The 13,775-nt window shown below is 39.2% G+C and overlaps 1 protein-coding gene across 2 annotated transcripts; it reads left to right on the forward strand.

Moving 5' to 3' along the window:
* The first annotated feature begins 4,290 nt into the window (after positions 1–4,290).
* On the forward strand, positions 4,291–9,581 carry LOC123395373 (serine/threonine-protein phosphatase PP-X isozyme 2). 2 transcript variants are annotated; one of them, XM_045090366.1, is made up of 8 exons: positions 4,291–4,630; positions 5,088–5,240; positions 7,197–7,259; positions 7,339–7,424; positions 7,538–7,613; positions 7,692–7,960; positions 8,989–9,067; positions 9,145–9,581. In XM_045090366.1, the coding sequence occupies exons 1-8, from the start codon at positions 4,484–4,486 to the stop codon at positions 9,193–9,195; spliced, it is 924 nt and encodes a 307-aa protein (XP_044946301.1). In that variant the 5' UTR covers positions 4,291–4,483; the 3' UTR covers positions 9,196–9,581. The 2 variants fall into 2 exon arrangements, with proteins under 2 accessions (XP_044946301.1, XP_044946300.1); XM_045090365.1 differs by having other exon boundaries at positions 8,989–9,581.
* The last annotated feature ends 4,194 nt before the right edge of the window (positions 9,582–13,775 follow it).

The following is a 13,775-nucleotide window of genomic DNA, read 5'->3' on the forward strand; positions in this document are numbered from 1 at the left end:
AGGCAATCATGTATGATGATATTTGTTATGCGTTTATGAATAAAGATAGTCACTGTACATTACCAATGATGTATATTAATAGATACGTGACTTGTTTGTGAGACTATCCATTGTATGATGATTGTCCTAAATGTTCCCTAGTCGAAAGGGTTGTGTGGACGCGCAACCAATCAAACTAGCATATGACACGATAGATGGTCCGGTCTCACTGACCATGTAGCATTGGATGTTAGCCGGATAATATGAAATTAGAAATATCTGGTCGAATTCGACGTGGTCGGATCCTAGTCGAGATAAGATCTGAGTTGGACATACCCAATGATGAGACATAGTGATAGGCCATTTGTTAGTCTATAGTACAACATATATTCTATCTCCTAAGACCTGAGATGGCGCATGTACTCGAGATGATGACAGACCTGCTTTGGGCTGACCAAACGCTACTCCATAACTCGGTAGTTATAAAGGTAGGGTTCAGGATTGTCCAGGCCCATGCTGCGAGACGTGGTCGAGCAAGATGGAATTTGCCCCTTCGATCACGAGAGATATACTCTTGGCCCCTCGGGTGATCCGACTTGGATAAGCATGGCCATGCGGTGAGGATTATGAGATAATCCAAAGTGTTGGTCGGATTCATCGGAATAAGAAAGAGGTCATGCTGCAACAAGGATGGCCATGTCGCCTTGAGCACGATAACATATATCGTGTGACAAAGGGAACATAAGTATGAAGTACATGTTTGCCTAACCAGCTTCATCGGACACTTGGAATCGGCATGCTTTGCTAGAGGCCACTACTGACTAGCCGAGTCGAATGTGATGTGACTCGCGACCAAGTGAACGAGAGCCTAAGGGGTAGCACGCTTAAGGGAACAAACTTGTGGGATTTAGGACCTGTAAAAGGTCCAAGAGTTGAGCCCGTGACGGATGCCTATATATAGTGGAGGTTCAGTACACTCATTCGGTTGACAACTTCGACGTCATCATTAGGGCTTTGCATTTATTGCAACTAGCCACCTTCACTTGCTGGCGATTGTGTCATTGGACCTAGCAGTCTGTCGCACGGTGTTCCTTCTGCACGCGTGGACACCGTTAGAGGCGGTGCACTTGCGCCACTCTAGTGAACCTGTACGTGGGATCCGGCGACTGGCTGTTCGAGGAAGATCAGACGAGGAGGAGACGAATCACACGGAAGCGCTGCCCCAACTCCACTTCTGCTGCACGACACTGCGCGTCTTGTGGCAACGATCCGTGATCTACCTCCCTAGCATGTTCTTGGATGTTTGGCGCGTAGGAAAAATTTAATTTACATGTGATGCACATATGATAGATTCCAACACGTCCATAGTTACATGACTCGCAAAAGGTGTTGCTTGATGTGGCTCAGAAATTAAGATGGTATTTGCATGGTGAGACAACTCACAGGAAGAGGTGTTAGGTTGAACACCTGGCCTGGAGAATTATTAGGCCTAGAAAACCACGTCATAAACTCGTTTGGGGAGATGTTTGTTGTGTAAGTGTAAACGAGTCAGTTTTTAGCCGTTGTCACACCTTCTATTTCCATCGAGTGGGCCATGTCAAGTGCGAACCACATTTGCGATATTACAAACCTGCCTAAATCAAGCTTTTCCACACCATCAACCAAACAACTTCAGAAAAATTCCAGGCACAACTGTACACTAGACATGGCAGGACACAATTCGAACTATCGTAAAGTGCGCATGTGGATGCTTTCAATGCACTATTTGAAATATCTTAGAAAATTAGAACACCTTTAAGTCTGTCAAGCCACACACATGAGAATATATATTGATAAAGGCTACACAAAAACACACTCCACAATATCCGAAAGGAAAGATGAACATGACACCATTATTCATTCACTAACTTCTTTTTGATTATAATAAAAACTACTTCCTCTCTACCTAAATAATTGTAGTTGAGAATAACTAAACTAGTTCTCTCAACTACAATTATTTAGGTATAGAGGAAGTACTATTTTTTAACTATAAAGAGATTAGTGTAGCTTACGACGACACCTTTGATCGATTATAAAATAAAAGGTAATATCTACCATTAAATTAGGAGAAAAAACATGAAGGAGTTAAGAACCTGAGAGCATGTCCAATAGTCGCGCTATATAAGCGCCACGCTAGAAAAGTTGCATTTTTTTGCGCGCGTGCAGCCGCTTCGGGCGCTCCAGCAGAAGCGCAAAAACCGCGCGCGCGACATAAGCGGTTCAACGCGTGGAACGAAACAACATCACGCATCGCTTATTTCATGCGCCCGCTCCCGCGTGTTGGACAACGATGACTAGCGCGCGACTTCCACCCACCACTAGATCCAGGCGTTGCCGCCGCCGCCTGCGCCACCCCATTTGCTCCGGCGACACGACGATGCTTTCCCGGCCTATCCCTACGCCGCTGGTGCTTCCTCCGTTTCCCTCTACCCGTCGCCGCCCCTTGCGCGCACCATTCCTATGACGAACAACGTCTGGCCGCCGACTACCGCTCTGCGCCCACAAGGTGTTCGACAAAACGCTTGCAAGGTATGTATTGCTTCAACTTCAACTTTTTTACATGAATATGATGCACGTTTTTTGTAGTTTTTTAGACTGGTTTAATTCAATATTCTAGACGAGTTCATCATATAATTCTTCTGAAGAAGAATTTGATATTGAAGAGGAGGAGGACCTAGCAATGATCCTAGCTATGCACATCAACAAAAAGCCGAAACACGGTGGTTCGGTTATGGATCGATAGAAAATTTGGAAGGATAAAATTGATGCCCACAATAGATTGACGATGCACTATTTTATGGAGAATCCCACATACCCCGAGTCCTACTTCAGGCGTCGTTTTAGGATGAGCACCGAGTTGTTGAGGCGCATTGCAGAGAAACTGGCGAGCCATGATCAGTTCTTTCAGCAAAGGAGGAATGCCGCTGGAGAACTCGGGCATAACAGCTTTCAAAAGGTGACACCCGATTTGCGTATGTTGGCGTACGGTATTTCCGGCTGGTCTAGTTGATGGTCACTTGGCCATGGGTGAAAGTCAGGCCATCATGTGTGTCAAGCGCTCCGCAGTCCGAATTGTGCAAGTGTTTGCCCCAGAGTATTTGAGATCTCCCAATGCTAAAGACGTCGCAAGGCTATTGGAGATGAACAAAGCTCGCGGGTTCCCAAGTATGCTTGACTCAATAGATTGCATGCGTCGGAGTTGGAAGAACTGTCCTAAGGCATGACATGGACAATTCCATGGCCAGAAAAAGGGTTCCACTATAATCCTTGAAGCGGTGGCCGATCAAGAGACTTGGATTTGGCATGCTTTTTGTGTGGATCTTTGAATGACATCAACGTTATTAATCGATCACCACTCATCAATAAGATTGCAAATGATGAACTGTCACCGATGGAGTTTGTAGCAAATGGCCATACATACAACTATGACTACTATCTTGCGGATGGCATCTATCCATAGTGGCAAACATTTGTGAAACCGTTGAAAAAAATAGAAGGTAAGGAAAATCTAGATTTCCACAATGCTCAAGCGGCGGCTCGGAAAGATGTGGAGAGAGAGCTTTTGGATTTTGCAAGCCTAATTTGCTATTGCGAGAGGACCGACTATATTTTGGGATCAAAATATCCTTTGATACATCATGCACGCTTGTGTGATCATGCATAACATGATCATCGAGAATGAACGTGACCAATATTTAGACCTCTCAGTATGAGCTCTTGGGACATCCCGTGTAAGTGTGGCGGAGTGCTGCGAGGGTGGCCCCATTTGTTGCCTCCTATCATGTCATTCGACGTGACCAAACACATAATGATCTTAAAAAAGATCTAATCAAGAAGTGATGGACGTGGAATAGCCACAAAACGAATGATGATTTGTATGTTTGATGTTGTAGTGTCGAAAATAAACTATTTGTTGTACTGGAAGATAAATTATTTGTCAAAAATTCAACTATTTATTGTTAATTTTTTTATGTGTTTGATTTTAAATTGGTTTCGTTTGGAATGTTCATATGTCGTTTGTGTTGGACGAGCGTGTTTTTTTTTTTTTGCAGCGTCTGCTGAAGCGGCTCGCGCGAGCTTTTTTTTACGACGACTGTTAGAGTCGACATTCTACGACGCATTAAAAGTCATTATTTCAACACGCTAAAATATTTTTAGCGCGTGTGACGGTTGGGTGGATGTTGAAGATGCTGTGACATGTGAAAAGAAAACATAGGCAGGCAAAAGAGAAAACGGGGCAGGGAAATCAAAAATGTTCCCCGGCGACGGGAACCGAAAGTGAGGTAACCTTACCGGCCCCGAAACGCTCGCCCCCACATGCCACCACGGCCCGCACTGCACGCGCCTCCCCCCTCCTCCCCCTCCTAACCCTAGAATCTTCCAGAATCAGCGGGAAGCAGGGAGGGCGAGGCGCGCGCCGCGCTTCCGGAAGCTTCTAGAAGCTCGAGTGGGGGAAGGAGCCGAGATGGGGACCTCGGATCTGGACCGGCAGATCGAGCAGCTCAAGCGGTGCGAGCCGCTGGCGGAGGCGGAGGTCAAGGCGCTCTGTCTCAAGGCCATGGAGATCCTCGTCGAGGAGAGCAACGTCCAGCGCGTCGACGCCCCCGTCACGGTACGTGCTCGCGCGCAGCTCCCTCTCCCTCTCCTTCTCTATTGGAAGCGGTCTGGGCGCGGTTCGATGGGGGAAATGGCGCGCTCTCGAAGCGAGTCGGGGTCGCTCCTCGAGGTCCCGGTGAAGATTGCGGGTGCTTAGGAGATGTACTGATGTGCGGGAAGGCTTCGGTTCCCTTCGTCTGGGCAACCAAACTTCACTGCGTTCTGATTGAGATTAGCTAGTGTTTGAATTAGGGCTCTAGGGTTTCGTTGACGAGGTGTTGCCCGATTTCCTGTGTCATTGTCTTCTGGAGATGGTCTCGTGAAAGCATTCTCATTCCTGTCAGGTCTTTCAAGGAAAATGATGTAATGTGCATATTCATTGGTTGTGCTTTTGCCTGATTGATATATCCAGTTAACCACACGTGCTCAAATAGTTGCGATTTAAGAAACTAATATCTGCTTCTTGCACTCAGATATGTGGAGACATTCATGGACAGTTCTATGACATGAAAGAACTTTTCAAAGTTGGAGGTGACTGCCCAAAGACAAACTACTTGTTCCTTGGGGACTTTGTTGACCGAGGATTTTATTCCGTTGAAACATTTTTGCTTCTTTTGGCCTTAAAGGTATGCTGTTGATAAATAACACTAAGATGTTTTGTATGCATATGCTGTATCTTTTAATGTTTATCGATGCCTCTGTTCCACAAAACGGTAATGACAATTTTCTTGGTCAACTGGCCCAGTAGTGACTCTGACTACACTGCCTTACCAGACTATTTTACTTGTATGGGCAAGACCTTGCTCCTTATATACATGTATAGCAGACCTGTTTATACGACAATGGTCAAAGGCTGGCACTCAGCTTGCTGCCCTGATCTGCACATGAAAGCTAATATTATGAAGCATGTATGACACTAGACTGCGCAATAACGTGAACTAGTAGTTCAAATGAATGGTGTCTGTTTACCCCTTTCTTGGTGCTGGAATGGTCACACATGTGTACCTATAACTCTTTAGTTTTGCAATAATTCCTACCTAGAATTGGAAACTATTTCTAACTTATTTTGACTGGGTCAACTTTGATACCAAAGGTAGCCTATTGTGAATATAGTCTAGGCAGCTCTGTTAGCACACACATGCTGGGGTAAGATAAAATCAATACTACCTGCTGTCTAGTAAACCGCTCATAAGAAATTTAGCATCCAAGTTGTAGTCCAGGGAGTAGAAGAATAGGGCGATTGCAGAGTCAGTAAGGAAATAAAGTGAACTGCTTAGGAGACAATCGAGGAGAATTAGGAAGTTGATTTTGAAGCTAGTATGGAAGTATTAGAGAAGGAGTCCAGAAAGGACACAAGCATATCCTCCATTTATGGATGTATTGTATCTATGACCTCCCTCCTTTTTAGCAAAGAAGATTAATGATTTATCTTTTTGTTATACAAGTTCTTGCTTAGTTATCCCCCTCCTCAAGATCTCCTTCAGTCCATGCCTTCTGGCCACCCTCTAGGTTCACATCATAGCCGTTAACGTTGCAGTCATTTTTTTTGTCATTATAGTGACGGAAATGATTGAATGGACTAGAACTATATCAAGTCTTGTAGAAGGAGCTGCTTTCTTCCCACGCCTCTCATGAAAAGGTGCAATGTGGGAAGTGTGGCAAGAAATTGGGTTCTGCATGTCGACAGAATTGTAATCTGCTCTGGTATGCTCACACTTAAAAAAAGAGCTAGACGTTAATTGTGCATTTTGGCACTGCCTTGCTCTTTCCTTACGAAAGCGCATGCTTAAGCGCAATTATGCACACACTAAGTGCTAGGCGTTTTGCTACCACCTAGAGCCTAGCCGTGCCTTTTCTATCTATGGGTGTGCTAAATTTCTAAGTTATCAGCCAAATGACCCTGGAGATTGTTAGATATATACACGTACTCTTGTCATTTAATGATGATGTATAGCTTCAGAGAGTAAGGATGTGTTTGGGTTGAGGCCAATGTTGCCCTACCAAAAAATTGGCAAGCCAAAATTTTGGTCAAGGTTTTCCTTGCCCCTGAGTTTAGCAAACATTGGCTAGAAAATGAACTAGAGTTGGTAAAGGCATTAGCTTGCCAAAAAATTGGCAACTGTCCCAACAAAGACCAAGCTTTTGGTCATAGCCAAAAAATTGGTAATGTATGTTACCAAACATAATTTAAATTCTGGTGCCTAACTTACTTCAGAGAGTAACTATTGCTAGGCTGCTAAGTGCCTGGCCTGTTTTGTAACTGAGGATGCCATATACGATATATTGTATCACATTTTGCTGTAAAAAGGTCACCTAAAGTCAGCATAACTCTACACCTTACTGAATGGCTGAAAGGGTTATCTTATGGTTGTTGTAAAATACAAGAATTCCTAATGCTTGTTTTTAACTTTGTGGAGAGGCCTTGTGCTCATTCATGATTTGTCCTGCCGTTTATCTTGGTTCCTCACATTCAAATTCCCTAATCCAACTTCAGTAGTAAAAACACTTAGTTGTTCTCCTTCAACTTACATTCTGTGCCATTTAATTTCCTGTCCTAACTGTTACGATCAAATTGTCTCCAGGTTAGGTACCCAGATCGTATAACTTTAATACGAGGAAATCACGAGAGCAGGCAGATCACACAAGTGAGGGACCTTTTTCAAGTTGGATATTCTAGTGTTACGATAGTTGTCATTTATTCTTTGAACCCATGCATTGCTGCAGGTTTATGGCTTCTATGATGAGTGTCTTCGTAAATACGGCTCGGTGAATGTCTGGAGATATTGCACAGAAATATTTGACTATTTAAGGTAATATTTCTATGTTGCTTTTATATTGCATGCGGTAATGCTATGAGGATGCTACTGTGTTTCTTTGAATTAAAACCATAATCTACAAGAGCTGATGTATTTGTTATTATCAGTTTGTCTGCACTTATTGAGAACAAAATCTTCAGCGTCCATGGAGGCCTTTCCCCTGCTATTACGACATTGGATCAGGTAGATTATTCTCCAGTGTCATATTTCATAGTTCATGCATTCAATTTCTATTATTTTATTATCATGTGCCCCCAACAGATCAGAGTAATAGATCGCAAGCAAGAAGTGCCTCATGATGGTGCCATGTGTGACCTTCTTTGGTCTGATCCAGAGGATGCTGTAGACGGCTGGGGATTAAGTCCTCGAGGTGCAGGGTTCCTCTTTGGTGGAAATGTTGTTTCTTCATTTAACCACTCAAACAACATAGATTATATTTGCCGTGCTCATCAACTAGTCATGGAAGGATTCAAGTGGATGTTCAATAACAAGATTGTTACTGTATGGTCTGCTCCTAACTATTGCTACAGGTACTTGAAAATTCAGCTTCTATCTTAATGTTCCTTTTGAAGTATAATGATGAATCCTGTAGATTTTAGCTGTTGACAGTATTGAATAAGATTGTGTGTGGAAATTAAGAGAATGGAAGTGGGTGTGGGGTTTATTTCAAAGCCATAAAAGATTGCTGAGATAAAATGTTCTATATTTTCCCACCTGTTCAAAGCTTTTGATTGTCTGCTACCGTGATGCTGTTTTGTATGCAATTATGTTCAGGCTACTGTGTAATCTACATTTTGAGTAGATGTGATGAAACTTAGAATTTGATATTTTTGCAACTCATACCACCTGCAGAGGTTTCGCAATTGTACTGCAATTCTTCTAGTTACTATAAAAAAAACTTGCTGCAATTGTTTGGATTTTGAGAGTTATGTAAGAGGAATATGTTACTCAGTGTGATTTTTTTTCTGACGGCCTTTTTTATCAGCGTGATGTGATCTCCGATAGCTATGCTCTGCTGTATTTGTTATAGTACACCCTCTGTCCAGTAATGTAATGCGTTTTAACAGTTCAGTTAAACTGCCAAAATGTCTTAGGCCCTGTTTGGAACCACCCAGATTATATAATCCAGTTTTTATAATCTATTATGTCTCCAAACAGGACTGATTATGGTGTAGATTATAAAAACTAGATAGACAGATTATTAAAAACTCATAATCTACTCTACACCAGCTAAAATCAGATTATGGATTGCTAATGACCCATTACCCTTGTAAAGTTGGATATAATTACATTCCTACCACCGTCATCCTCCTCTTTTTAAAAATAAAACAGAGGGTGGACAGGTCATTATGCAATGTAAAACATGGATTACAGTTTATATAATCTGGCCTCCAAACATGTCCACCTGGATTATTTTTATAAACCAGATTATATAATCTACCTTCATAATTCAGATTATCATAATCTATTGTGGTTCCAAACAGGGCCTTACATTAGTGAACAGAGGTAGTACCTCACAATAATATTCTTACCTCTTTCCAAATTATCTGACTTGCAGGTGTGGCAATGTTGCTGCAATCCTAGAGCTTGATGAGAACCTGAATAAGCAGTTCCGTGTATTTGAAGCTGCTCCACATGTTTGTGCTCATGACTTATACCATTACCTTTGTAATGTGTTGCTCCTGGCATCTAATTTGTCTGCCGACCTCTGTAGGAATCAAGAGGTGTTCCTGCGAAGAGGCCTGCCCCAGATTACTTTCTTTGAGACTGCACACATGGCATGTGACACGCTGTCTTTTCATGCCCTTGAGCACCGGCGGGCGGATAGGGGCCATTGAAGGCGTGCCATGTTGGCAGATGAGCACGTGCTTTGCAAGGGATTAGCCAGGAGGCGCTTTCGGGATGTATAAATCGATTGTTCTGTGTCCGTCGAGGTCTATTGTTTGTAACAAAGTTGATGTCGGTATCCACTTCTCCCCCCAAATAGCTCCAATTTGAGCTTTTTTAGAAAATGCCTCCGCGAAGGGAGTGGTGTAGATGAAGCCACTCTGGGCCCATGATGTAAAATTTTGATGCCAGTCCCTTCCTCACCTGGGAATCCGTACATTTTCTAGAATGTAGAATGGTATGCAAATGTGTGCCTTGAGTTTACCTTTTCGTTGCATTCCAGGCAGCTGTAGGAAATCTTGTAGTTTTCATGTTTTGCATGAAAATATTCTGAGGATGCACGCATCATTATTTGTGCCGGTACACTGAACGTGTTACCATTTTATGATGCCGTGGAAGTGTGTTCTTTTAGCAGAGATTATATTTTTTTAAGTTCCAAACCTGTTTGCTTGTGATTTGGTCGAGCACAAAATCTGAAGATGCTGAAGAAGACAGGCGTTCTTGTACTCCCTCCGGTCTTTTTTACTTTGCAATACATATTAGCGTATCCCTAGCCGTTTGGCCTCTCCAGGGCCATCTTTTTCACCGGGGAGACGTGAGCCCGTGGAAGTTTTGGGCCTGGTGTTTGTTTATTCCCAATTGGCCCCCCACGTCCTTACTTTCATGCTGGTCTTGCCTCATCCGTGGTCCTATTGCATGCACATGAGAGAAATAGAAAGGAGAAAGATCCAATAGCCCCACAGTCAATCATGCAAAAAAGTATTGCTGGTATACCCGGCTGCTCCTCAGGGTTTGTGTTCAGCCTGGATCTGCTAGCGCTATTTTTGACCAAATCCGATGGAAAACAAGGTCCTGAAGACGCGACTGGGCAATTTTTTTAGCGCACGCAATAAAAAAAGGGTCTGGGGAGGCCGGGGGCGCGACTGGAGATGCTCTTAGATTTATGTCGAGTCAAACTCTAAAAAGTTTGGCTAAATTTATACTAAAATGTGTCAACATCTAGAATATATATAGGGTTTAGGGTCGCTATATATATATATATATATATATATATATATATATAGGAAAAATACATCCTATATATATACATAGGGTCGCGCTATTCGTCACCCCGGGTGAAGAATAGTTATTCTTCACCCCCTCTATTTTCACATTAATACACTATAATTTTACGTTTCTTAAATTTTAATCTTATCTCATATGTAAAAAGATACCGTAAAAAAGTACATAGTCACCATAAATAATATTTTATGTCACATAAAATTACAAACATAAAAACATAGTGTAAATTATACATAAAATGCGATTTTTCTGGTCTTATGATCTATATTTTTATTTTCTTATTTCAAATTTTTCGTAGTTAATGAATATAAATATATAGGGTCGCGCTATTCGTCACCCTGGGTGAAGATTAATTATTCTTCACCCTCCTCTATTTTAATATCAATGCATCGTAATTTTACGTTCCGTAAATTTTGCCTTACTTTATACGTAAAATGAAACCGTAAAAAAATATAATCAATGTAGAAATATTTTATTTCACGTAAAATTACGAACATACAAAAATAGTGCAAAAAATATAATATTTTTTTTTTGGTCTTATGACCTATATTTTTGTTTTTCTTCTGTCAAATTTTACGTAGTGATTTAATATAAATGTAACTATTTGTATTTCAAATATAATTTATTTGTAAATTGATCGTAAAATTATCTCGGGTGAAGAATAAACTATTCTGCACCCTGTATGATGAATAGAGTTTCTATATATATATATATATATATATATATAAAACAAATTTTATCTAACACAGGTGGTAGTTACCACCACTTGCGTTTGATATGTTGTATGTAGTATCTATCAAATCGGAGAGTATGTACGCGTAATATGTAGTATATAATAATGTCTAGGTAGTATATATACTATTTTTTGGTAGTATGTATCATGTTTTGTGTATGTTCTTTTTTATGTACAAATATATATATATTTCACAAATATAATAAAAACTATGGACTAACATGTAATTTTTTCATGTAACTCACATTAATAAATCTTATATATAATATATAAACATAATAAAGATAATAAATTAATATATATACTACCGCATGATAATACATGGAACATGTGGGGTAACTACCCTTGGATGGTAGGATGTATTTTTTTAACGCACACGATAAAAAAGGGGTCCGGGAAGGCCGGGGCACGCGACTAGAGGTGCTCTTAGATTTATGTCGAGTCGAACTTTAAAAAGTTTGGCTAAATTTATATTAAAATGTGTCAACATATATATATATATAAGAAAAATACATCCTACCACCTAGGTAATTCATCATTCAGGGTGTAGAATGAGTTATTCTTCACCCGAGGTAATTTTACGATTGTTTCACAATTTGTTTTTATTTTGTATACAAATAGCTACATGCATATTGATTCACTATGTAAAAATTGGCATAAGGAAACAAAAATATATGTCAAAAGATTATAAAAAGTGCATTTTATGGTATTTTACACTATGTTTTATGTTTGTAACTTTGCATAGTGTAAAATGTTTTTACGATGATTTAATATTTTCTTACGTTCTCTTTTCAAGTAATAAATTAGAAAAAAATTACGGGACATGAAAATATGGTGCATTGATAGTAAAATAGAGGGGAGGTGAAGAATAACTATTTCTCACCCATGATGACAAATAGCGCGACTCTATACGTACCTCTATTCGTCATCCTGGGTGAGGAATAATAATTCTTCACCCCCTCTATTTTAACATCAATGTACAGTAAAATTACGTAGTTTTTTAAATTATTTCATACGTAAGAAAATATATAATCACCGAAAAAAACTGTTATGTAAAATTACAAATGTAGAAACATAGTGTAAAATATATATAAAATGCATATTTTCTTATCTTACGGCCTATATTTTTAATTTTTGATGTCAAATTTTACATAGTGGGTCAATACGAATGTAACTATTTGTTTTTCAAATGTAATTTATTTATGAAAAGCTCGTAAAATTACCTCGGGTGAAGAATAACCTATTCTGCACCCTGGGTGATGAATAGAGTTTCTATATATATATATGCATGTATGTATATATATATATGTATGTATGTATGTATGTATATATATATATATATATATATATATACACACACACACACACACACACACACGACTGTTTGGGGCACCTAGGTGTCTGGGCACCTTGCCTATCTGTCATTGGATCATTTGTAACAATTGATTTGAAAACCAATATAGATGTCTCAATTACTAGTTAATTTGGTAGGTTTTAATTTGTTGACCATCGCATGCATGCATGACACATTATAGAAAGGTAGGTGATTAATTAACATTTATTACTTCTTTATGTAACATTTATTGATTCCTGAAATAAATAACTGGGTATATGCATATCTACATATGTATATTATTTAAAATATTCATGTACGTACATAATTAGGCATATATATAACATCGTATGTAAATAATTTTATCTGTAGGTATACACATACCTATGGATGTACACTATTTTATAAGAGGTATATACATATATACCTACGTATGTACATTATTTGGTTAGTAGGTATATCATATCTACGTATGTACATACTTACGTTAGTAGGCAATACATATATATCCACATATGTATATAATTTTTTTACAAGGTACAACATAAAATATTGGGTATACCTCTACAATCTGAAGTCGATGCATAATTTGTTTGGTTTAGATAATAAAAATATTTTTTCTCGCATATCTAATAAAATAATCAATATTTGTGTATACATGTATTCATCTATGCGTAGAAGGTTCATTGACCTATGAGTCACATTATGCGTACATGCATGTATACCTTGATCGAAAAAATGCATGTAAACATGATATCCCTTTTATTTTATTTTTTGATTCTCATTCTCAATTAATGTGTGTTTTAATTCTGTTCAAATCAATAAATGGCAATGGATTGACAAGCAAACAATTAAATGCTAGGTGCCCCAAACATTTTACCTACCATCGGTGGTAGTTACCATCACTTGTGTTTTGTATGTTGTATGTAGTATCTATCAAATCGGAGAGTATGTATGCGTAGTATGTAGTATATAATCATGTTTAGGTAGTATATATACTATTTTTTTGGTAGTATATATCATATTTTGTGTATGCTCTTTTTTACATACAAATATATGCGTATTTCACAAATATAATAAAAACTATGGATCACCTTGTAATTTTTTCATGTAACTTACTTTGAAAAATCTTATATATAATATATGAACATAATAAGAATGATAGATTAATATATATACTCCCGCGTGGTAGTATATGGAACACGTGGGGTAACTACCCCTGGGTGGTAGGATGTATTTTTCATATATATATATATATATATATATATATATATATATATATATATATATATATATATATAGAGAGAGAGAGAGAGAGAGAGAGAGAGAG

This window comes from Hordeum vulgare, chromosome 5H, assembly GCF_904849725.1.
Source record: "Hordeum vulgare subsp. vulgare chromosome 5H, MorexV3_pseudomolecules_assembly, whole genome shotgun sequence".
Taxonomy (NCBI): Eukaryota; Viridiplantae; Streptophyta; class Magnoliopsida; order Poales; family Poaceae; genus Hordeum; species Hordeum vulgare.